General features: G+C 61.5%; 1 protein-coding gene across 1 annotated transcript; it reads left to right on the top strand.

Annotated features, from left to right (window-relative positions):
- Nucleotides 1-14,689: 14,689 nt before the first annotated feature.
- Nucleotides 14,690-25,211, top strand: CABP7 (calcium binding protein 7). Its single transcript, XM_036824104.1, has 5 exons — nucleotides 14,690-14,850; nucleotides 22,069-22,212; nucleotides 23,031-23,143; nucleotides 23,455-23,608; nucleotides 23,833-25,211. The coding sequence occupies exons 1-5, from the start codon at nucleotides 14,742-14,744 to the stop codon at nucleotides 23,958-23,960; spliced, it is 648 nt and encodes a 215-aa protein (XP_036679999.1). The 5' UTR covers nucleotides 14,690-14,741; the 3' UTR covers nucleotides 23,961-25,211.
- The last annotated feature ends 3 nt before the right edge of the window (nucleotides 25,212-25,214 follow it).

Raw genomic sequence — 25,214 nt, 5'->3', positions numbered from 1 at the left:
GTGTGGTTATAGCTCTTCACTATTAGCTCGTCCTAATTCAGGTATCAAAGGAGACAGCTCAGGGCAGCAGGGGCTGTTGTGGGCAGGGAGGGCTTCTCCCACAGCTCTGCTCCCACTCCTGAGCCCTGGGCAGCTGTGCCCCTCTCCAGACCACCCTGAACTGCCCCCCTCCCATGAAGAGAGGGGCAGGGTGTGACCAGCCACAGAGAACCCTCCCTGCCCTGAAGCTGGGGCCCTCACGGGTTGACAGCAGGAGAGGGGCTGGTGGTTGCAAATATCCTTGAGTGGGTGACAGCTGCAGCTGCCTGGGCACAGCCTTTGGGACTTGGGGGAGCCTGGAGGGTCTGGGAGCCCTGGGCCAGCATCAGCATTCCATGGGCATCCCTGGCCCCTCCGGCAGACTGCCCGCCCCCACCCAAGACTGGGTCCATGCCAGGTGCCACATCTACTCTCTCCAGTGACATTTACCAGCTGGGAAGTGGCCACTGAGACATGAAATCAGGGCCGGCCTGGGGCTGGCCCACTTCATTAGAGCCGGCTCTGCTCCACTGGGTAGGTCGGCACAAGCCAAGCACAGCCCCGCCTCCCCAGCCCTCCAGCTCCTCCCAGCCGGTCCAGCCCCACTGCCTGGGTCAGGGGAGCAGGCCCGGCCCACCCCCCCGCCCCAGCACCGACCCTGTCTGCTCTGGCCAGGCCCCGAGGAAGATGAGATTTACTACAACAGTGATCCGTGTTGGCCTTGGCACACCTGGCCTGTCTCTAATCCTCAGCCGTCCCAGCAGGGACACGTTCACCACCCTACACACCAGGCCCAGTTCATGGCAGCAGCTCCCGCTTCGGTCCTGGCTGCGTCTTGAGGCCGCATGAGAGCCCTGTGCTGTCACCATCGCTCCCCTGTGGGACAGTAGGAGAGTGAGGCTCGGAGAGGCCACGTGACTTGGAGCTGGGGTGCAAACCCCGTTCTACCTCCGCCTGGGCTGTTCTGCTCAGCTTCCCAGGAGAGGCTCTCCCTCGGGCCCAGCCCAGAGGCGGGTGGGACAGAAGTCCTGCCCTCATGTGACCTGGGTGTGGCCACCAGCCCCTGAGGGGGCTCAGCAGGGGGACAAGCCCCGGGGGCAGGAACGTTTTGGGAGGGGCTGTCGGGTTGGGGCTGGATTCTGGGAGGGGGGTCCTGGTGCTGGCCCTCACCCCCACAGCAGGGGAGGAGCTGGGGATGCAGGGTTGAGCTCGGTGCTGTTGGGGGGCACGGGTTCTTTCACGAGCCCCCCCCGCCAGGCTCTCCTCGTTGAGCCTGTCCCTGGGCCGCGGTGTGGCCCTGGCCACATGGAGTGAGTGCAGGTCTGAGGCGCAGATGTGGGCGCCTCCCTCCTCCTCCTCCCAGCTGGGGGGGCCTAGGCAAGTCAGGTCACCCCTCTGAGCTCCAGTTTTCGAAGCTGGAAAACAGGGTCACCGATGTCTGCCTTGGATGACTAAATGAGAACGCACTTTAAGTGCAGACTGTGCCTGGCACCGAGGGTGCCATCGCTGCCAGGGAGCACACGCCACAGCGGAATGCTGTCTGCCGCATTCCCAGTATCTAGCATGAGGGATGCAAAACCCAGTCCTGTAACTTCCAGGGTGCGTGGGGCAAGCATGTGGCCGAAGCCTTCTTGTCTGATTCCCTGGCGCCCAGCACAGAGCCTGGCCCAGAGTGGGTGCTCAGTACTTAACTGCTGGGTGAATGGGTCTCAGGCACCCCCATCTGTGAAATGAAGATCTTTTCTTTTTTCAAATATTTATTTATTTATTTAGGCTGCGCTGGGTCTTAGTTGCAGCATGCAAACTCTTAGCTGCTACATGCATGCGGGATCTAGTTCCCCAACCAGGGATCGCACCCAGGACCCCTGTATTGGGAGTGTGGAGTCTTACCCACTGGATCACCAGGAAAGTCCCTAGAATGAGGCTCTTAATGCCCAAGGATCTCGCCCCACTCCCTAGGCCGTTGTGCAATTCAGGTGAAATGACGGCTCAGAAAGCATTTGTTTTGATAATTAATATGCTGAGGAGGAGGGGGAGGGAGGCAGTGACCTCCCAGCAAACCGGGTGAGGGCTGGGAGAGTCCAGGCCACGATGTCCCCCGGCCAGCTGGTTGGGTCAACTGAGCTGTACTTACTGTGGGGCCTGGTCGTCACTCAGCCACCCCCACCCCCAGCCCTTCTGTCCCAGAGGAGCATCCATCAACGTCTCCTTCGCCCTGATGGCCCAGACAGTTAGCCAGTTCTGCCTGAATCTGATGGCCCTGCCACTCAAAGCCACCACCACTGCTTTGCCCCTCCTCCGCCAGGGGCCGGGCTGGGGGTCGGGGGTAGGACTGGGGGGTGCGAGGCAAGCACGGTGCCTCATCTCTGTGAATCCTCTCCTCTTCTGGGTCAGGGGGCACTGCTGTGTCCCCATTTTACAGATGAGGACATTGGCTCCCAGAGGCCAGAGACTTGCCCAAGGTCATACAAGTGAGGCCCGGAGCTGTCACTCAAACGCAGATTGGTCTGGCTCCAGGGTCCCCACTTTTTACTTCTGCCGCCCTTATCCAGGCGTCTCCCCAGTGCTAAGAGAGCTGCAGACTTCCTGCAGGCTCCAGCCCCGCCAAGCCTGCTCACCCCATCCCAGCATCCCAGGGACAGCGTGATGGATGAGGGTCCCGTGGAGGGGCAGGTGCAACACGCCCACACACCCGCGGGCTGACCGTTGGGTGATGGATCTCTTCCTCCTCTCCCCTCCCCAGGGGCTCGGCTCCATCTGGTCAGGCACCGCGCCAGCCTGATGGATGGGCCGCCCACCGGGCCACCCTCGCTGTGGCTGCCACCCACATCCTTGTAGCTGTGCTCCAGGGTCAGGAGGGCAGCTCCGCAGCCCCTCATTCAGTCATTCAACAAACACATGTTTATCAAGGGCCTACTATGTGCTGGAACACAGAGCAGGCAAGACAGATTAGGAAACCAGTTGTCACCCTCCAGTGTAACAAGTGTGGTCACAGGGCAAATAGAGGGCAGTTGTGAAAGCCAGAGGAGGCCTCTGACCCGAGGGACCAGGGTGATGGGTCTGACTAGGGCAGAAGGAGCAACTTGTACAAAGGGCCAGAAGTGAGAAAAGCAAGGGATGGTCCCACAGCTGTGACAGGTTCAGAATGACAGGCGTGGTGACGGGATGGGGCGGGGGCCCAGGGAGGCTGGGGACTGGGGCGAGGCCAGCTTGGGCTCGCCTCTGGATGAGGGGGAGCCAGAGCCAGGTTGGCGCTTCAAAAAGACCCCGCTGCTCCTGGGGGAGGGCGGCCTGCCGAGGGTCTGTAGAAATTCAGGAGCAGAAGCAGGCCCTGGCAGGTGGGACTGGAGGGGGCAGCAAAGGGGAGGGAGTGAAAGATTCTGGAGCCAATAGTGGTCAGTGGCAGAAGCCAGGGGGGTGATCGCGTTAGCTCCATTTTATAGATGAGGAAACCAAGCCTTGGAGACGGGACAGGACCTGCCCAAGGTCACACAGAGAGGGAGAAGCAGAGCTGGGCTGGGGGCGAGGTTGTGTGGGAGCCACTGGCCCCTTGAACCTTGGCATCTGAGCCTCGACCCCAGCCTCAGCCTGGCTTGGTGAGGGAGTCCGAGGGCAGCCCCCACTGGCACGGACACCAACTTATTCAGGGAGGCAGCTGTCCCCTTCGTGCTGCCACAGACAGGAGCCAGGCAAGAAATATCGCATCATTAAAATGACAAATCCCTTCACTAACTGAACTGGAAGGCCTGCCTCCCTGCCTCATATCCCTCAGCCCCCTCCTCCCCCACCCTGGGCTCATCACCCCTCCCAGACCGGCAGGAGAGCATGGCAGGACCACTGCCTCGCCCCTGAGATGACTTGGGTCTCCAGCCCTCCAGCAGGGACCCGGGAGGAGGGGTCCTCTCCATTCTACAAGTGGGGAAATAGAGGCTCGGAGAGGGGACGAGACCCTCCAGCAGGGGCTCCCTCCTCTGCAAGGGTCCCGGCTGTCAGCCCCCCCACCCCCCCCGACTTAACAGCAGGGGCTCCCCAGGTGACCTCAAAGGCCACATCCAACCCTGGGGTTCTGCTCAGAAGAACAAGTCCAAAGTAAGAGTCACATTCCAGAGTGCTGCCATGATCTGCTGCAGAGCCTTTCCCATCTCTCACCTTGGGGGGTGCACTTTCTTGTCTGAGCCCCATCTTGTGAGGAGGATGGGGCACGGGTGGTTCTCCTGGATTTACAGGCAGGAATCCTGGGGGCCTTAGGCAGGCTGCTGCCCTCAGTTTCCCCATTTGACAATTCCTTTGGACCAAAGCTGAGGCCGAATTGTGCGGGGCCTGGTGGGTGCCGAGTGAACACCTGTCTCTCCCCACGCCCACCTGTGTACTCCCACACCTCATCCATGCTTGCGTGTCCAGAGAGGCCCACACATGCAAAGTGCATTGCACACCCAGACGCGTGTGATGTGGGCCCCAGCCCTGGCTTCTAGGGGCCCAGGTGCTCAGACCCCTGCACGTGCCTATCCACCCTGGCACACACGTGTGCACACACACTTGGCTACAGACGCACATGCGCAGGCCCACATCCCTCATGCGTCCAGCAGACCTGTCCACGTACATCTATGTCACGTACCCACAGCCGTCAGGAGCCCCACGTGGAGTCCGGGCTCCTCTGGGGAGCGGGGCAGGTGAACAGATGCCGGGAGATGCCACCTGGCTCCACAGGCAGCCTGGTTCCCAGAATGACCCCCCCACTCCCCAGCCCTCCTCCAGGCCCAGCCAGCAAGGACGCGCCGTCCGTCCGCCCAGTGTCCTGGTCTCCTTGGATGCAGACAGATCCCACGGAGGTGTCTGGCGCATCCTGACTCGGCCGCAGCAACTGCACCAGCCCTCCCGGCCCCCTTCCCTGTGCCCAGCGCTGTCCTGCCCGTCCTTCCCCACCTGCTGGGCAGTGGCACCAGCCCCTCGCGCCCCACCCTCCCGGGGTGGAGAGGCGACTTCTTTCAGGAATCACCACGAGGGGTCTCCCAAGCCCTCCCACCTGACCTTGGGCAGGTCCTGCCTCATGAGGGGGTCTCCCAAGCCCTCCCACCTGACCTTGGGCAGGTCCTGCCTCCTTCAAGACCTCAGTTTTCCCCTCTGGAAAATTGGAGGGAGGTTGAACTAGACATTTGCCAAGGTCTTGTACATCTCTGGCTGTGCAATTCTCCCAAAGGCCAGGAGAGGGAAGGTGGGGGAGGGGGTCGGGGGAGACACAGGGAGGAGGAAGCAGACTTTTAGGGATAACCCCTCCTGGCCCAGCACCAGGCCTAACAGGGTTGGGAGTGGGAGCGCCCCTGAGTCCGGGGGCTGTGCGTGGAGCATTCTCTCAGGTAATCCTCCCTGCAACCTCCGAGTGGGTGCTTCATTGCCATTTTACAGAGGAGGAAACTGAGGCCTGGAGAGATGCCAGGAGGAGCCAAGGGCCCCCCAGCTCTCTGCACTTCCCCACACCGAGGGCCACAGTGTGAGTCAGGCGGGAGACAACTCCCTCCGCACTCCCTGTCCTGCCCGAGGTCAGGGAGGGTGGCATTCCGGGAATGGCTTTCTCCAGAGCCAGGCGCCTCCCCACTGCCCGCTCCACTCCTGGCTCTGAGCCCACCCCTCGGCACTGCCCATCCATCTGCTGTCGCTTCCTGGCAGGGCCACTGAGCCATACATCACCCAACGAAGAAGCCTGAGGCAGCCTGGCCAGGCAGGTGGGCTGGCGCTCGCCCTGGAGGGACCCACCCTGGTGCTGATGGTGGGGTTTCAGGCACTGACTCTTGCCTGTGAACAGGGAGCTGCGGCCAGCAGAGGAGGGGTCTCCTTGGAGTCCCAAAGCCCACCCCAGAGGTAGCCGATTCCAGTGGGAGGAGCACGAAAGTGGCAGCTGGAGGCCATGGGGTGACCCGAAAGGGAGTGTGGGTCAGGCTGATGGCCGTGCAAGTGGAGGGAACCAAGGTGGAGCACTTGGCAGGAGGATGGAGATTTTTATCTCCCCAGCCCCCATCTGCCGAGTAATTTGCTGATGTAGGTCGCTGGGGCACTGCTCCTTATGGAGCCATGCTGGGGGGTGGGGAGCCAGAGGGAAGGCTCACAGTTGGGAGGTCTCAGTCACCACCCCACCCCACGTCAGCCTCCTGCCCCCCTCAACCTGCACAACACACCCCCACACAACCTGCCCTCACCTCCCAGGGCTGCCTCAGTAGGGAGCCTCCAACTTTGCATTCATTCATTCATTTATTCATTCATTCAACAACTATGTATGAGCATCTGCTCTATGTCACAACACTAGGGATGCAGCCGTGAACAAAATCCAGCAACAGGCAAGAAAAGAAAGTCCACGGTGTGTTACGTTGTGGTAAATGCAAGCCAGGACAATAAAGCAGGGCAGTGGGAGAATAGGTGTGGTTTGTCTTTGTGTTTTGCTTTGTTTTTTTAAGCAAGTGTGTGGCCAAGGAAAGCCCATCAGGAAGGTGACTTTTGAGTAAAGACCTGAAGGAGTGAGCGATGAAGATGTCTAGGGGGAGAGCATTTCTAGCAGACAACACAGCAAGTGCAAAGGCCCTGGGGCAGGAGTGTGCCTGGCACTCTGCCAGGTGAGGCAGCTGGAGCAGGTAAGCAAGGGGAAGAGTCGAGGGCAGAGAGGTGAGGAGAGAGGTACATTGTGCTCCTTTGGAAGAAGGTGGAGGGAACCACGCCTAGGTTAGGAAAGTGACCAGTGGTAGTTTAGCGGACCAATGGGAGGGCCTAACATTGGACAGAGGCCCTCTGTCCATGGTCTGTCTGTCCTCCCTCCCTCCCTTTTCTTTTTTCTTTTTTTCCCTTCATTTCCTTAATTAATCCAGCAAATGTTTATTGAGTGCCAGAAATCGTTGTAGCCTCTTGTGAACTCAATCCAAAGGATTCTCCACCCTGCCCCCCTGACAAGACACCTCACAACATCTGCCCCATATGCCTGGGGTGGGGCTGGACCCCCCTCCGCCCCTCTCCATGCTCCAGATGTCAGCCCGTGTGTCCCTCACACAGGTGCAGAATGGCAGCGATGTGTGTGCAGAAAAGCCACCAAATGCCGGTTTCCAGGGCTGGTGAGTCTCAGACACACATATGAGGCCAGCGTGGAGCACACACAGGCTGTCCCCTCCCCTCCCTGGGCCTCAGTTTCCCCATCTGGGAACTGAACAGGGAGAGAGGACCTAAGACCTCTTTCTGATTCCCCAGAGCCCTGGGAGCACAGGGAGGGGCTGGGCTTGAGGGAGCCCCTCTACCCCGTTCTATAGGGAACTGAGCTTTGAACTTATAGGTCCCCTCGTGTCGTGCTCGCCAAGGCCTCCTCCTCTCCTCTTGACACGATGGAACCCCAGGTCTGAGAGGGGCATGTGTAGACCCTGGCTGCCCCCGCCCCACTCAGCTGCCCCAGGAGCCCTGCTTGGAAGGAGCGGCAGAAGAGCAGGAGGTCCCAGTGGTGACCCAACGCCAGCCAGGGAAGGGTGCCCCCCACCTGCTGCTCCCTGCCCCTGGCCCTGCATGGCCCCCCAGTTCACCCTGGCCCTCCATAGCTCTTCTAATTACATAGCCATAAAGCACAAATCTCTAACAATCCAATTAGTAACGCCATTACTGCTCTGTCCAGGATTAAAATTACCAATTAAACTGCTGTCGATTTTATCATCACTTAGGCTCGACACGACCAGGGCACTTCAGGCCACAGAGGCCCATTAGCGGCCCCTTGAGTGGGGTCTGACCAGGGCCAGGGCTGGGGGCCTAACTCAGCAGCTCAGAAGGAAGTCCCTCCACCCACCACCCCTGGCGTCCTAGTGCGCTGTCCCCAACATCAGGGACTCCAAAAGATCATAGCCCTGTTCCCTACGGAATCGGAAGCGGGCAGGGGAGGAGGGACTTCGGCAAAACCAGCCTCTACCTGGGCAGCGCCTCCAGTCTGGACCTCCCCCACGTTCCCCTCGTCAGACTCACTGTTTCATGGCCCCGTGTTTCAGTGCCAGGCCAACCTGCACAGCTGAGTCCCAGGACTAGGGGCCGTAAGCACTCATCTAAAAGCCTGGCCCCCACATCCCCTGCCCCCTCTCTCTGCTACCACAGTGCCCTCTGCCCACAGCCTCGAGGTGCCATCCTTACACGCTATCCCCACTGTGCTGGGGGCACCACTCTGATGAGCTACTCACAGGTCAGCACTGTCCATCTCCCAGGTGACAAGCAGGTGCTCCTTTGGGGGGCCCTCAGTGCCTTGTCTCAGCACAGGGGAGATCTTGGAGCACAAAGCCAGAGGCCAGGGAATAAGCAAGTGCTTGCCCTGCCTGGCGGTGGGGGGAGTGAGCTCCCCATCCCTGGAGGTGTGCAAACACAAGCAGCACCCAGGCCGCATGGTGGCAGGTGGAGGCAGAAGCTCACACATGGAGATAGGTAAATGTTGGGCTGGATGATTGAAGCCAGGTAAGTAATTTGCTTCTCCTGAGAAAGAATTTGAGATGTCAGGATCTGAGAACCCCTTTGGGAGGGCCAGAGGGTTCAGTTGTCTGATCTCCAGCCCTTGCCCTGGAGGTGCTTCCACAACAGGGGAGGGGCAGGGGCAGGGGAGGGGGCGGGAGGGAAGGGCCCGGGGAAGCTGGAGACAGGGAGGTAGGCACCAGCCTGAGAACTCAGCCTGGTGTGCTAAAGGCTGCCGGTCCCCGGCATCACAAGGACCCCTCTGAGACACCACAGGAGCAGTGACGGTGAACGTTTGTGCTCTGCCCTGGACCCCGGGCTCAGTGCCTTCCCTGTCATCCTCCTCCTGTGCTCATCCTGAGAAATGGGTACACTTATTCCCAGGTGAGGCACCAAGACTCTGAAGTCCAACAACTTGCCCGAGGTCACACTGTTTCTCTGTCAGGTCTGATCCCAGAGGACATGCCGTGTGCCAGATGAGGCTGCAGAGCCCACCCGCAAGGTCTGCACATTTCAGCACCTGTGCAGCTCCTTGTTCAAATGGAAGTTTATGCACAAGCTCTTTATGTCACACAAAGAAATGCAGAGAGGAGAGGCACTCTCGTCCCACTCCAGAGATGGCCAGAGCCCGCAAGGAGAGGCAACTTCCTCCCACCCCCACCCTTGGCCGATGCCCGGGCCGGCAGGACTTGGGGCCTCTTCTGGAGGAGCGGCTGCCCTGGGCAAATCGGTCAAGCATCTCATCAGAGGCGACAGACTGAGGCAGGGATCTGGGAGCCCAGAGCAATTAGGAGCTGCCTCGCGCCTGTCTCCTGCCAGCTGCCACAGCTGTCACTCAGGAAGTGGGCCTGGAGCAGGGGCTGGGCCCCTGATGCCCCAGCCAGTCAGCAGCCTGCCCAAAGGGGGAGACCGAGGCCCAAACGGGACCAGGGGCAGGGATCACTGTCATTTCCTGGGTGGGACACCACCAAGTTCTTCTCGCCCCTGCCCAGACTCAGTTTCCCCGACCAAGCCTTCTTCCCTGGAGCAGTGGTTCTAACCCTTGGAAGCTCCTGGGAAGCTTTTTAAAAGTGCCCTTGCCCAGGCCGCAGCCAAGCCGACTCTCTGGGGTGGGGGGGCCTGGGTGAGTGCCTGTGTCTGTCTCTCCCAGGCCAGGTTTTTTGCACTTATTGACATCAAACCCTGCCCCGAGGACTAGAAGCTTCTCTGCTCCTATGGCCATGCCTCCCTCTGCCTTCCAGACCATTTCTGGGCTCAGGGTAGTGTGAGAGCCAGAAAGGGAGGCTCTAAAGGTCCAGCCTCTCAGCAACGTGTCCCAGCACTGTGTGTGCCAGGGACAGAGGTACCAGGCACTGTCACCTTTGTCATCTCATCAGATCCCAGCAACCCTGGTTGGGTAGTGGCAGTGTCAACCCTATCTTACAGAGGAGGAAACTGAGGCAGGACTGGGTGTCACACCCAGGGCACAGAACTGGTAACAGCAGCCAGGTTTCATCCCAGCCACAATGGACTCCAAGTTCAGTGCTCTTTTTCTACCACCAAGCTGATTCTCAAGGAGTAACAAATTCAAGGACTTGTCCCTTTCACCCTGTTTCCCTCTAATGGACTCTGCCTCCTGCTCTGTCCTGTCTACCCCTGTCACCTGTGGGAGCTGGGCATCTAAGGGCTCAGAGAGGGTGCTCAGGGCAAGGCAAGATCAGAGCAGACAGGGGCCTCTGGGTCCTGGCCCGCACCCCTCACGGCTGGGTCTGCCTCTGCGGGTCTATAAATTCCATTATTCATCAAGTGACTGTGTGAGTTTTCCCGGACGATGAATATTTTATTCATCTCCACACACTGTCCCCAGAGGGTTCTTGGAACAATATTGTTCCCTAGCCAAGGAGCAGAGGCCAGAGCCTCTGCCCTCCCTGGATGTGCCCTTCCCCCACCAGCACCTCCCTGCCTCCCCCAGCAGTCCCCAAGTTTGGGCAGGGCTGCGGTCAGCAGCCCCGGCAAAACCTTGAGCTTGGTGCTTGCCCTCCCGCCATTTTGATATCCTCTTCCGGATAATGGGTTCATGTATTGCCTGTCAGGCCCTCCTGGATCCTTCCACAACTTTACCCGGTATGGCCTGGCCCTGGGCTCTGCCAGTAGCTCTCCCTGGTGCTGAATGTGGGTGGTGACAGGATGCTGGGGAACATGCTGGTTTTGAGAGGAGAGGGCTCCAGTCTCTGGCAGGGAGGCAGCCAGCCTCTGGACAGGGTAGTCCCCACTCCTCTCCTCTTGCCTCCCTACCACTTGGTGGATTCTCCCAGAGTCACAGATGGGTCACCTCTCCCCAGGTTTCCAGCACCCTGAGCCAAGGACTAGTGGGGGAAGTCTGTGGAGACCCCTCTCTGGAGGGCCCACGAGTCTCCTGGTGGCACCCCAGGGAGTGCAGTGTGATGGCAGCGGCACCTTCCCCAGATGGGGGAGTGACAGACATAATTCACACCCTGTGATCTCACCATCTGCTCCCCTGTGACGTGCAGAGGAGAGGACGGGGCTGCAACGCCGAAGGGCGGGTGGGCTGGTGTGTGATCCTTCATTCATCCATTCATTCTCTCATTCATTCTTTCAGCAGATGTTCATCCAGCCCCTGCCACTTTCCCAAGCCCAGCCCAGTCCTGTGCCAGGCACTCGGATCTGGGGGGTGCGGACCCGGACCCTGGCCTCCAGAGCTGAGTGAGGTCCTCGCACACCTCTGAGCTTTTGCCCACCCTTGCTCCTCCTCCTGGAGTTCCCTTGACTCACAGTAAGAGCCACCATGTTCCGTGCCTGAGCACTTCGCGTGCAGGAACTAAGCATTCACTCTGGGGGCTGGCTGTGTTCCTATTTAACAGGTGAGTAAACTGAGGTTCAGAGACACCCAAAGGCACATGTCCAGCTCTGTGTTCTCCATGCAGAACTCTTACTGCTCATGGCACTGCCTCCTCAACCGAAAGCCCTGTTTCCATGTCCTTCCTCTGTAAAAACTGCCCCCCCCCCGCCACCTGCCCTTCAGCAGGCAATGAGCTTCGGCCTTAGCCATGCTGCCCAGCCCTCTGGTGCTTGCTCTGTGAGCCCCAGGTACAAGCAGCTCCCCCTTATCCTCTGACTCCCAGCCTGGCTTGCTCGCAGGACCTGGCACCCAGGGGCTGCCCACCGGAGGGCCGAGGAGGTCGATGAAGTTCCCAGAGGAGGCGGTGTTCCTCTGACCCTGAAAGGACAGGGAGAGAGCAGCATGGCCCAGAGCCTGGATTCCCGTCCCATCTCTACCCAGCTCCTGCCTTGAGCTTGAACCCCAGCTCTATCTCATAACGCTGCATGACACAACCTGGTCCCTTCAGCTCCCTGAATGGGGGTGCCCTTGACCATGAGTGGGGTGTGGCCAAACTGCCTTCAGAGTCTTAGGGGACTCTGTGCAGGTCATGTGCACAGCCCAGGTGTAGCCCTGGTGGCATGTGGAAGCTCCCTGGACACAGCCAGCTCCATGGGCCATGACTTTGCACCAGGGGAGATGAGAGCAACTGGCCTGAGGTCAAGAATGACCCAAGCGGTGGGGTGCACCATGACCTTGGTGCTATAATCCCTTGGTGCTGTAAACCTGGAGGGTCCTGTCCCTTTGGCCTGGTGGGAACCTGTCCCAAGGAGCAGCCTGGTCACAAGATGGTCACAGACCAAGGCTGAGGCCAGGAGGAGGGCCCATGTCTTAGCAGACACCCACACCTTCCCTCAGCACAGACCTGCAGGTAGTGCTAGTCAGACCCACACAATTGATTTTTGCTTGATTTACTCGGGGACTGTTTCTGCCCGTCCTTTGAAGATTCTCTGCCTGGACAGCACGGCCGGGAGCCACAGGTGATGCAGTGGGAGCTCCGTCTGGCGAGCGCCAACATGTTGTGTGGCAGCCTCTTGGAAAGTCACCAGGAGCTGGGTTTCCCACCAGCCCCTCAGCAGGTTCCAGCCCACCTTCCCCAGACGTGGGGGTCCTGATTTAGAACTGGCTAGCCACTCAGTAAACACCAAAGGATTGAGCTGCTGTCATTCACGCTCCCCATCAGTACGTTGCAGCTATAATTATTATTATTGCATATTCCTCGGGGGGGGGGGATTTTCATGCTAATAGTAAACTCCCAAGAGACACAGGGAGGCCCTGCCAGGCACCTCTCATATGTTACATCTCTTCATCTTCACACTGCCCGGGAGGTAGCACTGCCACCCTCACTTCATGAGGGAAACCGAGGGCCCAGGAGGTTAAGGGAGGTGACTAAGGTCCCACGGCAGCAGCCCCAGGTCTGTCTGGCTCTGAGGTCCAGGTTCTTTCTTCCCCATTCCTCTGCTCCAGCAGAAGACCCGAGGGAGCTCAAAGCACTCAGCTCTAAGGGTGGAATGTCAGACCCGGGACAGGTGGACTAGGAGGGCTTCGGGAGGGGCTTTTCTGGGGCCTCACACAGCCCCCAGCCCCAGGTCCTAATGGGCACCCAGCTGGCCCATAGAGGCTGGGGAGACAGACAGACAAACAGCTGGGGTCCTTCCTGGCTTCTCTGCAGGTTGTAGATGCTGCTGGGAGCCGTGTCCACAGCCAAGTCCAAGAAGTGCTGGGGCCCAGGCCTGGCCCAGCCCAGCTCAGCCAAGGCTGGCATCTCTCCCTGAGCCCCTCTCCCCAGGCCATGAGACAGGGCTGTGATTAATCAGCGACAAAAGCAGAAAAATGTAATCAGCCTGGGAAGGGCAGGGCCGTGGAGGGCCGTGGCAATCAGCTGTCCCCCTGGGGCCAAGGGCTGATTGGACCAAAGGGGGCAGGGAGGTGGTTCCGATGGGGCCTCAAGGGGCGGGGTCCGCAGCTGGGGCCATGGCGAGGCCAGAGGGTCAATCCCTCCTCCATAAATATGCATGGACGTCTGCGAACACAGGCCCACACCTAGGGGCTGCACGCTGCCCCCCACCCGCCCACGGGTTTCTGCCCTCCCCTCCCAGCTTACAACCTTGGCACACACAGGTGTCCACACACACTCCCAACATGCGTTCATCTGCGTGTGGACTCGAAAACACATGTACGCACCCTCATGGATAACGGATACATGCACACGCATACTGCTCCCACGAACACCTGCCCCCTCACTCCACGCGCACACATGCTCTGGGGCCTGGGAGAGCCCTGCACAAGTATTGGGTCTAATCTGGAGCTACGTGAACTGACAAAGCCTCACACCAGTCCCTACAGGCACCCAGCCACCTCTCTGTCCCCCACTGCCTCTGGGGCCTGGCTCCCTCTCTGCAGGCTGAGCGGTGGTGAGGGCTTGGGAAGGAGGCTCCACTGTTGGAGGCAAGGTCAGGTGCGAGGTCTCAGCCACAGGGCAGGGAAGCCTGCCCCAGAGCTGTCCTCAGCTCCTGCCTGCCGGCCCTGCCCCATGACCTTGGTCAACGCCCTTCTCTCTCAGCCTCAGTTTCCCCACTTTGGAGCCTCTCCTGGCACCAACACTCGGTGATTCTCTTCGAGGACCCAGGTGCCTGGGGCAGACCTCCCCTCGCTGCCAGGTATCTGGTCCTCAGTTCCTGGCTCTCTGTTCATGGGGGTGGGGGCCAGCCAAGGGGCTGGAAGGAAGGGCCCCACCCCCACCTTAATGTAATCCTGGTGGCTGCGGACTTGGTTTGTATGGGCGTTGGGGGGGAGAGTGATCCTCCTCAGGGAGAAAGGGGAGCCCGGGGCAAAGGGGAGAAGGAACCCTCGGCGGGCGAGGGGCGGCCGCACAGGGGCCGGCGGCGGGAAGGGGCGGGCGGGGTGGGGGGGGAGCGTGAAGGGGGCGGGAGGCGGGCGGGGGAGGCGGGGAGCGCAGCCAGCGCGGCACAGAGCGAGCGAGCGAGCAGGGGAGGCGGCGAGAACCGGAGCGGCGGGCCGGGCGGCCGCGCCGGCGAGCGGACCAGCGGGCGGCGAGCAGCGCGCAGCGCGGAGCGCGCGGAGCACCGAGGAGCGGGAGCGGCGGGCGCAGCGCGCAGCGGCCCGAGCGGAGAGGCCCGAGCGGCGCCGCCCCCGCGGCCCCTGCGGGGCCCCCGCCGGGAGCCCGACGAGGGAGGGGACGGCATGGACCGGCGGCCCGGGGCGCGGGGGCGCTAGGCCCCCGGAGGGGCGCCCCCCGCCTCGCCGCCACTGCCGCCGCCGGGCCGCCCTCCGCAGCCGCGCGCCCTGCCCGCTCCAGCCGCCCCCGGGGCCGCCGCCGGCCCATGAGCCCCGACCTCAAAGTTTGCGGCGGGCGGGCGGGCGCGGAGCCTCCAAGATGCCGTTCCACCCGGTGACGGCGGCGTTGATGTACCGGGGCATCTACACCGTGCCCAACCTGCTGTCGGAGCAGCGCCCCGTGGACATCCCTGAGGACGAGCTCGAGGGTGAGTGCCCCGCCGGGACCCCCGCCCGCCGGCCCTCCTACCTGTGCGCCCAGGTGAAGCGCGGTCTAGGGGCGCAGGGGCTGGGGGCTGTCTGCAGGTGCCGCCTGCCAGGTGGGCACTCCAGCGAACGGCTGCGCGGGGAGGCAGGACGAGTTCGCACCCCTGGGCGCCGCGGTGGGGGTCGCCAAGGCGGAGGGGCGGCCCAGCCCCTGCCCGCCTGGTCCCCCGCGCTGCGGAAACTTGCCGGGCCCCGCAGCGGGGTCACGGGGCCGCGCAATCCGCGGTGACGGTGCGGCAACGCGGCGGATTGGGTTGGGGGTCCGAGCTGTGCCCCCTCCGCCGGCCCGGCCAGAGCACCCGCATCTTGATCCCCTTCGTGGCGCCCGCCCGCGGCTCTGCGCTGGCATTGACATTCCGCTCGTGTCGCTTTTAAAATCCAATCTGCTCGGGCAGCGAGAGAAGGGGAGAGGGCGACTGCCCTGCTCCTGCCGGCTCCGGGGCTGCCCGCAGCCCCTCTTGCGGCCATAGCCCCTTCCCCACAGCCCTGCGGGGACCCCCAGCCTGGAGCGCCAGAAAGGCGGCCCGGGAGGTGGTGGCGACAACAAGTGGCCAGATTGGGCGGCTTGGTTGAGATAACCAAGCCTGGTAGGGACAGGCAGAGAGGCCGGGACCTAAATCTGTCCCCCTGGAGTCCCTCCACCTCTGGACATGAATGGGGACCTTAGGCAGCAGGCTAGGCGAGATCAGAGCAGATGGCAGAGGCCAGGGTCCCTGGACAGAGGCTTCTGAGGAGCGATGAGACCCCTGGGGCCTGCGAGTTCTTTCCCTTCTGGGCTGGGGACAGGTGCTCAGGTTTTCCCTCCCCCCAGACCTCCTGGGGTCCCATATGGAGTGGAGTGAGGGGCTCTGGGCTGATGGGAGTCTTGGCCCCCTGGGATCTGCTTGTCTGCTGTTGGGGGAGGGGCTGCGATCACCCTGAAGCTGGGCCTCTCTTCAGGTACTTTAGGTCCAGGGGTCTCTGCGATCTGGGGCTCAACAGGGCCTTTAGGAGGTGCAGCTGAGACACCAGCGCAGTCAGGGATGATGGGAGCACCAGCCATGGAGAGAGATCCAGCCTCATCCCCCAGCGCTGGAGGGAGCAGATCCTGGGGGAGTCAGACGGGATCAGGGGGAAGATCAAGGGGAGAAGGCAGCTACCCCCACCCCACCCCCACCCCCGCACTGCACCACAGACTGTGAGCCGCCTGCTTCTCACCAAGTCCCCCCAAAAGCCTCCAGAGGTTGGGAGAGCCATGGAAATGGAGCCTGATGTTTGAGGCGGGCAGGACAGATGGATGAGTGCCGCTACTGGGTCTCTGGCCTTGAATTCCAAAGCCCAAGTCCCTGCCCTGTCTGGGCCGAAGCCCAGGAACAAAAAGTCTCATCCAGGGCCTGGGAAAAGGAGGGAGTATGATGAGGGACAAGAGGGCAGGGGATGGGGCATAGGCTGTCTCTTCCCTAACACTGTCTTCTCCTGCCCTGGGCCACTGCAAACCTCTTAACCAGTTTCCCCTCCACAGACCCTCATCCACACCTTCCTCCTGGCCACGCGGGCAGGGGTAAACATTGTCCCCCTACACCAGGCAGCTTTCCCCTCATTCCCTCCTCTTGCTCCCAGCACCCCACCATGACCCTGGCAGCCCTGCTATGGGCCTCACTGGTCCCTCCTCTCCTGATCTCCCAGCTCTGGAGTGCAGACCTCAAAGAAGGGGAGAAGCTGAGGAGGCTGGGGTGCAGGGGTGAGCAGGGCACAGGGCGGGCAGTGCAGGGGCAAAGAGGCCGCAGGCTCCCGTTGGATCGCATGGCGGACATGCTGGCAGGAGCCCAGGAACGTTAGTCACCAGCCACACCAAAACGCTCTCCCTGCTTCTCTCCTGTCCACTTCTCCTGGGCCCTGTGAAGCAGGAGGACCTGGCACAGGGGGCATCTGAAGGGCAGAGCCCTCCCTGGGGTGGGCGGGATGGGGCATCATGGAGCCAACAGATGCCTGGTGGCCCCAGCCCATCTCCTGGCCTGCGGGCAGCCATGGATGAGGACAGGAAGTCCTCTGTGATCGGCCCCCTTCTTGGCTGCAGGCACTCTGGAAGCCCTTCTCCTAGGAGACCAAGTCTCTGCAGGCCCCAGTGGGCCTTGAGTGCCAGGGCTGGGTGGGAAGGGTGACCATCCATGGCACAGATCCCCCTCTGCCCCCTCCACCTCCCCAGTGCCTCATCAGTGCTCCTGCCCCAGGGTAGTGTGGGTAAGACCCAGGCTCTTTGCTGGGAGGATGCCCATCACTGGGTGAGCCACACGTGCCGAGGAGAGGGAGCCCGGCAGCTTGGGATGAAATGCTACAGACAGTACGTGCCTGCCTGCAGAAATCCAGGGGGTGGTTAGTCCGAGGGGGAGGAGGACTAGGAAGGGAGGTGGAGAGCACCGGGTTAAGGTGAGGGCTTCCTAGCCAAGCAGCGGTGGATTCAAGTTCTCTGCTCCTTCAATTTATGGAGTGACCTTGGGCAACCACTTGCCTTTCTTGCCTCGGTTTCCCCATCTGTAAAAGGGGGTTGACATTGCCCCTCCCCAGGGCTGCCAGTGACAGAGGATGTGATGGAAGTGCTCAGCACAGGGGCTGGCATGCAGTGGGGACTCGGGGACTGGGACGCAGCAGCAGGGAGGCTGAGGGGTGGGGGTCGGGGAAGGCCCGTGAGGAAGGAACACAGGGTATGCAGGGGGGCCAGGCCAGAAAGGCAGGCTGGGGGAGAGGGTGGGTGGAAAGAGCCTTGAAGTTCTGGCAGAGGCACCTGGGGACCCCTGGATGGCAGTTGGCCGGGTAGACGTGGCTGGGCAGAGCTGGTCTGGGTCCCCCAGCCTCCCTTGAGGCGGAGGTACAGGATCTCCCAGATTCTCCCTGAGATGCACACAACAGAGCCCCCCTGGCCTGTGGCAGTGCTGAGGCTGACCCCAGTGGCGTCGACAGGCTTGAGCACCTGAGGGTGGGAATTGGGGCAGCTGCAAGCCCTAGCCTGGCCCTCCCTCTGAGAGAGGAGAAGGAAGACAGACAGACAGGCAGACAACCACCAGGGCAGAGGTCTGGGCTTGGCACTTGACCTGCTCAGTCAGATGGTGGAGCCTGCAATGAGAGTGGCCAAACGGGGGCGTTCGGGGTACGGGGGTGCAGAGGAGTCCCTTTTCCTGCCCCTCTTCTCTGCAAGCCCAGCAGCCGCCTCTGTCAGGCTGGAATCTCGGGGAGGCCAAAGTGCTGGGGCGCGGGGCCAATGCCGCGGAGAGTGGCCGTCGCTGCAGAGGACAGACACTGCCCCCCTCAAAGTGACCTCCAGCCCACGCACTCCCTCTCTGGACTCTGGCTCCCTGACAGTGCTGGCATCCCTTGGGGGCGGTTGGGGACTCAGGCCCTGACGCAGCTCCTCCGACCGGGGAGGGGATTGAGGGCGTCAGGCTGGAGGTGGCAGGTAGGGACCAGTGTCGGCCCGGAAACCCAGAGGCCCTGCCAGCCCTTCCCTGGGCCAGGCTTCCCCATGCCAAGATGGAGCACAGCAGGCTTCCCCTGGCCTCATGGGGAGCGAACAGAGCGAGGCTTTCGGGAAAACATGCCCAGCTGGGATGTGCCGATGGCGGCAGCAGCAACAGGAAAGCCATGACACCCACCCCACTCTGGGAGCCCCCAGCAGAGTCCAGCCTTCAGAGATGGGGCAAGAGTCACGTTCCCATCTCAAAGGCGAGGCTCTTGAGGTTCAGAGAGGGAGGTGCCTTGCCCAGGTCACTCGGCTGCTGAGTGGCAAAGCCAGACTCCAAGCCCGGGCCCCCAAGTCCTGGCACAAGCAACCAGGAAGGCCGGCCTGGTGCTTGAAGCTCCTCTAGTCCTCCCTCTCCTTCCGGCTCTGCCAGAACGTCTGGGATGTTCTGATTTATAGCATCCTGTTCTGAGCCAGGCCCAGCCCCAGCCAAGCACTTACATGCTTGATTTTCTTATTTAGTCATTTCCGCAGCCCCATTGTACAGGTGAGCAAACACCCACTCAAGGGCACCAGACCAGGATGCGGGAGAGCTGGGATCTGACCCTGAATCTGTGTGACTTAGTGCTGATTCTCTGGCCGAGAAGGTAATCCCTGAACTTGGCCTCAGAAATCAGCTGGTGCTGGGTCACAGCTCTGAGCAAGGGCGAGGACACAGAGTAAGACTGAGGTGTGAGCCAGGCGTGCCAGGGAGGAGTGGCTGAGGCGACACTTGAATGAGGAGGTGGCGGTCTTTGGATTGATCTAGTGGTCTTGGAAGGTTAGTCCTGCCTGAGAAAGGGCTGACCCTGGGCCTGTCGCTTGCCCGCGGACCCCAAGATTCACCTGCCCTCCACTGTCTCCTGTGCGTTTTCTCAGGACTTTTAGAAGGAGATCAGGGGCTCCAATTGGAGCAGCCCTGGGCTCTGGGAGCCACACTTGGCCCCTGTCAGTGTGGGAGGGACAGCCTGGACCCCAATTCATTGCAGGGGAGAGAGCCAGCACCCACTGCAGCCCCACTGTGGGTCCAGGGTTTTGCCATCCCACCCTGAGCTCTCCCGACCAAGGACCCAGAAGGATGGGGTGCCTGCCTTGGGCTCCCCAAACCAGCCCCTGACCTCGGGGGGTCTGAGGATGGTTCCCCCACCCCTGACTTCGGCTTGATCCCCCTCCTCTGGGTGGCCCATGGAGTGAGGGGGTCCTTAGGGACTGCACAAGGGGACAAGCAGCATCCTCAGCCTCCCTTCCTGCTTCTTGCCTGCTTGGGGAGTAGAAAGCAAACGCTTGCCCTTACTAGCATCATTTGTAAACTAAGAGTAAATGGGCTCTGAGTGATGACCCCACACCAAGTGGAGCATGAACTTCTGGTCAGCTCCTTTGTGTGTGTGCTCCAGATGGGTGGGCTCCCTGAATCAGTCATTCATTCACTTAACCACTTATTAGCAAATGGTTATGCTTGAATGACAGGCACTGTTCCAGGTAGCGGGGACACAGCGGTGAACAAGACTGACCTGGCTCCTGCTCTCATGGCGCCTCATAGTTCACAATCTGGTGTGGTCAGGAAGGAATCCTTGGGGGAAGAGTGGGGTCTGTGGGAGCCCAGAGGAGGGCCAGAGTCAGCTGGGGGGGCAGGGAGGGCTCCAGGGAGGTGATGCCATCCACGCTGGGAACCAGGGATGTATCAGAATTCACCATGGTGAGGGGAAGAGCATTCCAAGCAAAAGGAGCCTCATATTCAAAGGCCTGGAGGTGGAGCAGCCCTGGTGCCCACCATGACTGAAAGGGCCCCTAGGGCTGGAGTTCAGGACACCTGAGGTGGGCAGAGCCCGTGGCTGGGTCAGGAGGCCAACAGTGCCAGCCAGAAACATGTGTGTGTGTGGAGGGCTGGGCAGAGGGTGTGCCTGGCTGCATGGTCAGTGCCTTCCTCTGAACCCAAAGACTCCCAGGTGATTGGAATTCCCTTAGCAGCCTCCTTAACTGCTGGGCCTCTGCTCACACACCTCTGGGGATGGGGAGCTCACTACCTCCTCCGTGGCCCTGGAAAATTCAGGTGGGAGTTGGCCTGGAGTTCCCAGAGTCCAGGGTTTACAGAAGCCCCTGGGCCTGGCCCAGATCTCCCTTCCCAGCTGCTCTCCTGGCCAAGGGGCCACTGGTTAGGAGACCAGGTTCTCAGGCCCTGCCTGGGATGGGTAGGGGGTGGTCCAGAATCAGAGGGTCTGGGGGCCTAGGCAGCTCAGGTGTGGCTCACTGACTCTGTCTTGGCCTGCATGTCAACTGGAACCTCCAGGCATTGGCTGTAGATGCCAGGTGGGAGGAGCCTGATGAAGTTTGTGGCTTCAGCCCAAGCCACCTTGCCGTGTGGCTTGGGACACATGGCCACCCTCTCTGGGCTACAGTGGGTCCAGCAGAATCAGGGGATGACCCCAAGGTGCAGGATCCCACAGTTTCAGGGGCTCACAGACCCTCTAGGCCAGGCCTGGGCCAGCCTAACTCCTGCCCTCACCAGAAACAGCCCTGACCCCACACCGGCCACCTAGCCTCTCAGCCTCACTTTCCAGGCGGGCAGTGTGGAGCATCTCATCTGTCTCTCCTTCCAAATGCACGCTCGCATGCACACACGCACACTCGCACGCACGCACATGAGCTCACCTCTGCCCGCGAATTGAACAAGGAGACCCCCGGGGAGCTGGAGCAGAGAGGGTGGGAGTGGATTGAGATTCACTCCCCACCAACGGGAAATGTTCTGTAGGACCCTTCTTGGGCTGAGTAACAATGAAGGGACAGCAAACAGAGAAACAGAGGTTAAAAAAAAGGGTGAACGGGGAGAGGTTAGGACCCTTCAACCCTCAACAGTTCCTGGATGTCCTTGGTAAAACCCTTTCATCCTTACACCGTTACCGCCCATTTTACTGTGGGTAAGACTGAGGCTGGCCCAAGGCCACTCACGGGGTTGCTTGTTCCCAGGCTCCCAGCCCAGTGCCTTGCTCCCCACCCCTGAGTCACCCAGGTCCTCAGGCCTGTCTCCCCCTCCATACAATGGGTGGGGGGAGTGACCCCCCCCGCACCTGAGCTGGCCTGGGGCTGCTCCATCCATCCTCTGTCTTCCCCCAAACCTTGGGCTCCGTCTGGGAGGCAGTCTGCACTGAGCTGTCAGCCCATTAGCTCGGAGCCGCGGCTGCCTCACGTGGCCGCCATTAATGAGTGTTGGCCAGTGTTAAGGAGCTGAGCCTGGGGAGGAAGTGCAATGGGGATGAAGGGACGGGGGATGGAAGGGGGGGTGGGCAGGGAAGCCTTTGGCTGATCACAGAGGACCGGCTGCCTAGCCCGGCGTCCTCCCCTGCACCGTGGGACCCGTGGTACCGGCCACACGGGGTCGTCGTGAGCACGCCTGGAGAGGCTGTTGGGAGCCTGGCGCGCGGAGCCGGAGACCCCCGGGCCGTCTTGTCACTGCCGCGGGGCCTGGGCACCTTTGCTGCCTGCTTGGCCTGCCCTGAGCTCCAGGGAGGCAGCGCTGTAGTGGACTCTTGAGCCACCTGCCAATTGTCTCTGACCAGACCTTCGGGCTCTAGAGGGGAAGGGGGGATTCTCCATCCCGGGCTCAGGCTGTGGCGTCTGGGATCCTGGAGGTCTGGGGAGTGGGCTGTCGGGGACAGGAGAGAGGTCTTGACCTGCTCTGCTCTTCCCACAGAGATCCGAGAGGCCTTCAAAGTCTTCGACCGCGATGGCAATGGCTTCATCTCCAAGCAGGAGCTGGGCACGGCCATGCGCTCCCTGGGATACATGCCCAACGAGGTGGAGCTGGAGGTTATCATCCAGCGGCTGGACATGGACGGTGAGCCCTGCCCCCTGCCTGTTTCCTCACCCCTCACCTGGTGGGGGGGGGCCAAGTCTGGGGCCTGAGCCACCGAGACTGAGCCCATGGGGGGCCTCTCACTCTCCCCACTCCCAGCCAGCCTTCCAAGCCCATGGCTTGGGTTTGCAGCCAGGTCTGGCCCCATTTCTCAGCCTGGAGAATTGAGGCTAGAGAGAGTATGACAGCCCCAGCCATACCCAAAGGTTGGAGATTCTGCCCCTCTCACTCTGTGTTCCAAGAAATTTTTAAAGTACAAATTTTTAAAGTAAAACGGATATACTAAATACCCCACTTCCCATCACCAAAAATAAAAAATCAATTTAGTTGTAAATATTTGCCACCTGGCATTTAATCAAGGAAAGACTCATAAGAACCAGTAATGCCCAGTGCCCTCCGCTCATCCTCCTCTGGCTGCCTCCCCCACCTCATCTCCACCCAGAGAGCAGGTGATGACCTGGGCAGGCAGTCCCCCATCCTGAGCTTCATTTCCTGTCTGTGTGGTGGGGAGGAAGTCCGGCCCCACACCTGCTCCGGGACAGCAGCAGGGTGCTGCGAAGCCATGTAGGGTTCAGAGGGAAATGTGTCTCCCACACGCAAGGCCTGCTCAGGGCCCACCTGCTGCGTGCCACCACCACCCCCAACCTTGTCAGGTGGGGCCTCAGCACACTCGGTGGCTTCAGCATCAGCCCAGAGACTGGCACATCAGGCTCTGAGGAGAGGACCTGCCTGAGGTCCCATGGTGGCCCAAGGTGCCCAGGTGCAGCCTCACCAGCTGACTGGAACTGTGCCCGCTCTAGGTGATGGCCAAGTGGACTTCGAGGAGTTTGTGACCCTCCTGGGACCCAAGCTCTCCACCTCGGGGATCCCAGAGAAATTCCACGGCACTGACTTCGACACCGTCTTCTGGAAGGTACTCCCTGGCTGACTGGGACCCAGGGCTGTGTGCACAGTGAAGGGCTGTACTGGGCCAGCGAAGGGTCAGGCCCACACCATAAAGGGGGGGATGACACCCCCAGGCTCTGTCCACTGGACGTCTTGTCTCCCAGCGGGCCATGGGGTTCCCTGGGGAGGCTGGTGTTGGTCGAGGACTCAGAGAATGGAGTGAGTGGTTCCCAGCCCTCCAGAATCTGGAGGCTTGTCGCTGGCTTGTGTGGCTGCAGGTGCTGGGTGGGGACCGTGGTGGTGCTGGTGGCCAGAGCGCTGTGTCTCCCCCAATCCAAGTGTGACATGCAAAAGCTGACCGTGGACGAGCTGAAGCGGCTGCTCTACGACACCTTCTGTGAGCACCTGTCCATGAAGGACATCGAGAACATCATCATGACGGAGGAGGAGAGCCACCTAGGCACGGCGGAGGAGTGCCCCGTGGACGTGGAGAGTGAGTGACCCACCCCGGGACCCCACGGGCGGGCCGACTGCTCGGGCAGGGGAGGAACCAGGGGCTTGCAGAGGGGAGCTGGGGGCCTCCTTGCCTGCCCCAAACCTTGCGTCCCCGTGTGCCCCGCGGGACGAGCCCATGTGCAGAAGTGCAGGCGGCTCCTGAGTCCATCGCTTGGCTGTCCCCTTCTCTCTCTGGTGCTCCCCGGCGGCGGGCGGCCACAGCCTGCTCCAACCAGCAGATCCGTCAGACGTGCGTGCGCAAGAGCCTGATCTGCGCCTTCGCCATCGCCTTCATCATCAGCGTCATGCTCATCGCAGCCAACCAGGTGCTGCGCAGCGGCATGAAATAGGCGCCACCTGGGTGCCCTGTGGGGCGCACGGTGCGTGGAGCCCCCTCCACACCCACCGCCGCCCGCAGTCCTCTCCCTCCACCGACTCCCTGGGCCACCACCGCGTGTACTTCAGGGCCTGGGCGTCCAGCGGCACCACCCCGCCCGCCCCACAGGCCTTGCATGGAGCTGTGGCCCAGCTGCAGAGGGCCTGGTGGTGGCTCTGAGGATGGCCCTGGCCCTGCCTGCACCCTGCCCGTGCCCCACCCTGGCCTGTATGTAGCACTAACTTTTCCCGCTGTGCAGGGGCTCCTGGGAAATTAAGGAGGAATTTATACAGGGCCCAGTAGCTGCAGGTCCCTTGGGCAGGAGGAGGCACTGTGTGCCCAGGGTCACACAGCCAACCCAACCCTGGTCCCTCAGGTCTGCCCAGGGCCATGGAGGGGAGTGCAGGGGACAGAAAGCCTCCTCCTGGAGGGCAACATGAGGCTGGGGTCTCCTGGGCCCTTCTCCCTGGCATGGCCTGAGGAAGCCCCTGGGCTTCTGCTGAGTCCCTTCCTCTGACCTTCCTTAGACTCAAACCCAGCCCTCCTCCACACACCCACTAGGGCTAGAGAATCAGCCCATTTCAAAGATGAGGACCCTGAGGCTCAGAGGGCTCTCAGATTTGGCCTCAGTTCCCCCATCAATGGTGATTTTTAAGCAGGGCAGAAGCTCACGGAAGATGGAGCATCTGAGGTGGCCCAGCTGCCACCTCACCCATTGGGCCCCCCACCAGAGGCCCAGTGACCTGAGGGCCACATCGCCCACCAGCACCCCAGCACAGTGGAGTGCAGTGGAGGCAGGAAGCAGAGCTGGGGCCCAGAGGCTGCGAATCCCCTGAGCAGCCCATGTGGTCTCCCTACCGACTGGGGGGCTCCTCCAGGGCAGAAGCCACCCCTGGTGTCAGTGCCAGGAAGCTCAGCCAGGCCACTCTCCCAAGCTCAGGGCCCGTCCTCCTGGGTCGCCCACTTCTCCACACCATCCAGGCCGGAGACCCAGCTCCCATCCCTGGCCAAGCTGTGCCATCTCACGGTCGGGCACCAGCTCAGCACGGGCTGATGTGGGGGCCAGGACGGCAGACTGAGTCCTCAGTTCCCCTCCCCAGATCCGGGGCTACTGCTCGCCTGGGCAAGTCACAGCCACGCTGGCTGCCCCCTGCCCAGCTGTGCTGAGCCTCTGCCGGCCCCCAAGGGAGAAGGGCAGCAAGCACCGGTCACCCTAGAGAGGACCTCA

Source organism: Balaenoptera musculus, chromosome 14 (genome assembly GCF_009873245.2).
Source record: "Balaenoptera musculus isolate JJ_BM4_2016_0621 chromosome 14, mBalMus1.pri.v3, whole genome shotgun sequence".
Lineage (NCBI taxonomy): Eukaryota > Metazoa > Chordata > Mammalia > Artiodactyla > Balaenopteridae > Balaenoptera > Balaenoptera musculus.
Note: the sequence above shows the minus strand (reverse complement) of the source record. Positions and strands in the feature narration are given on the sequence as shown.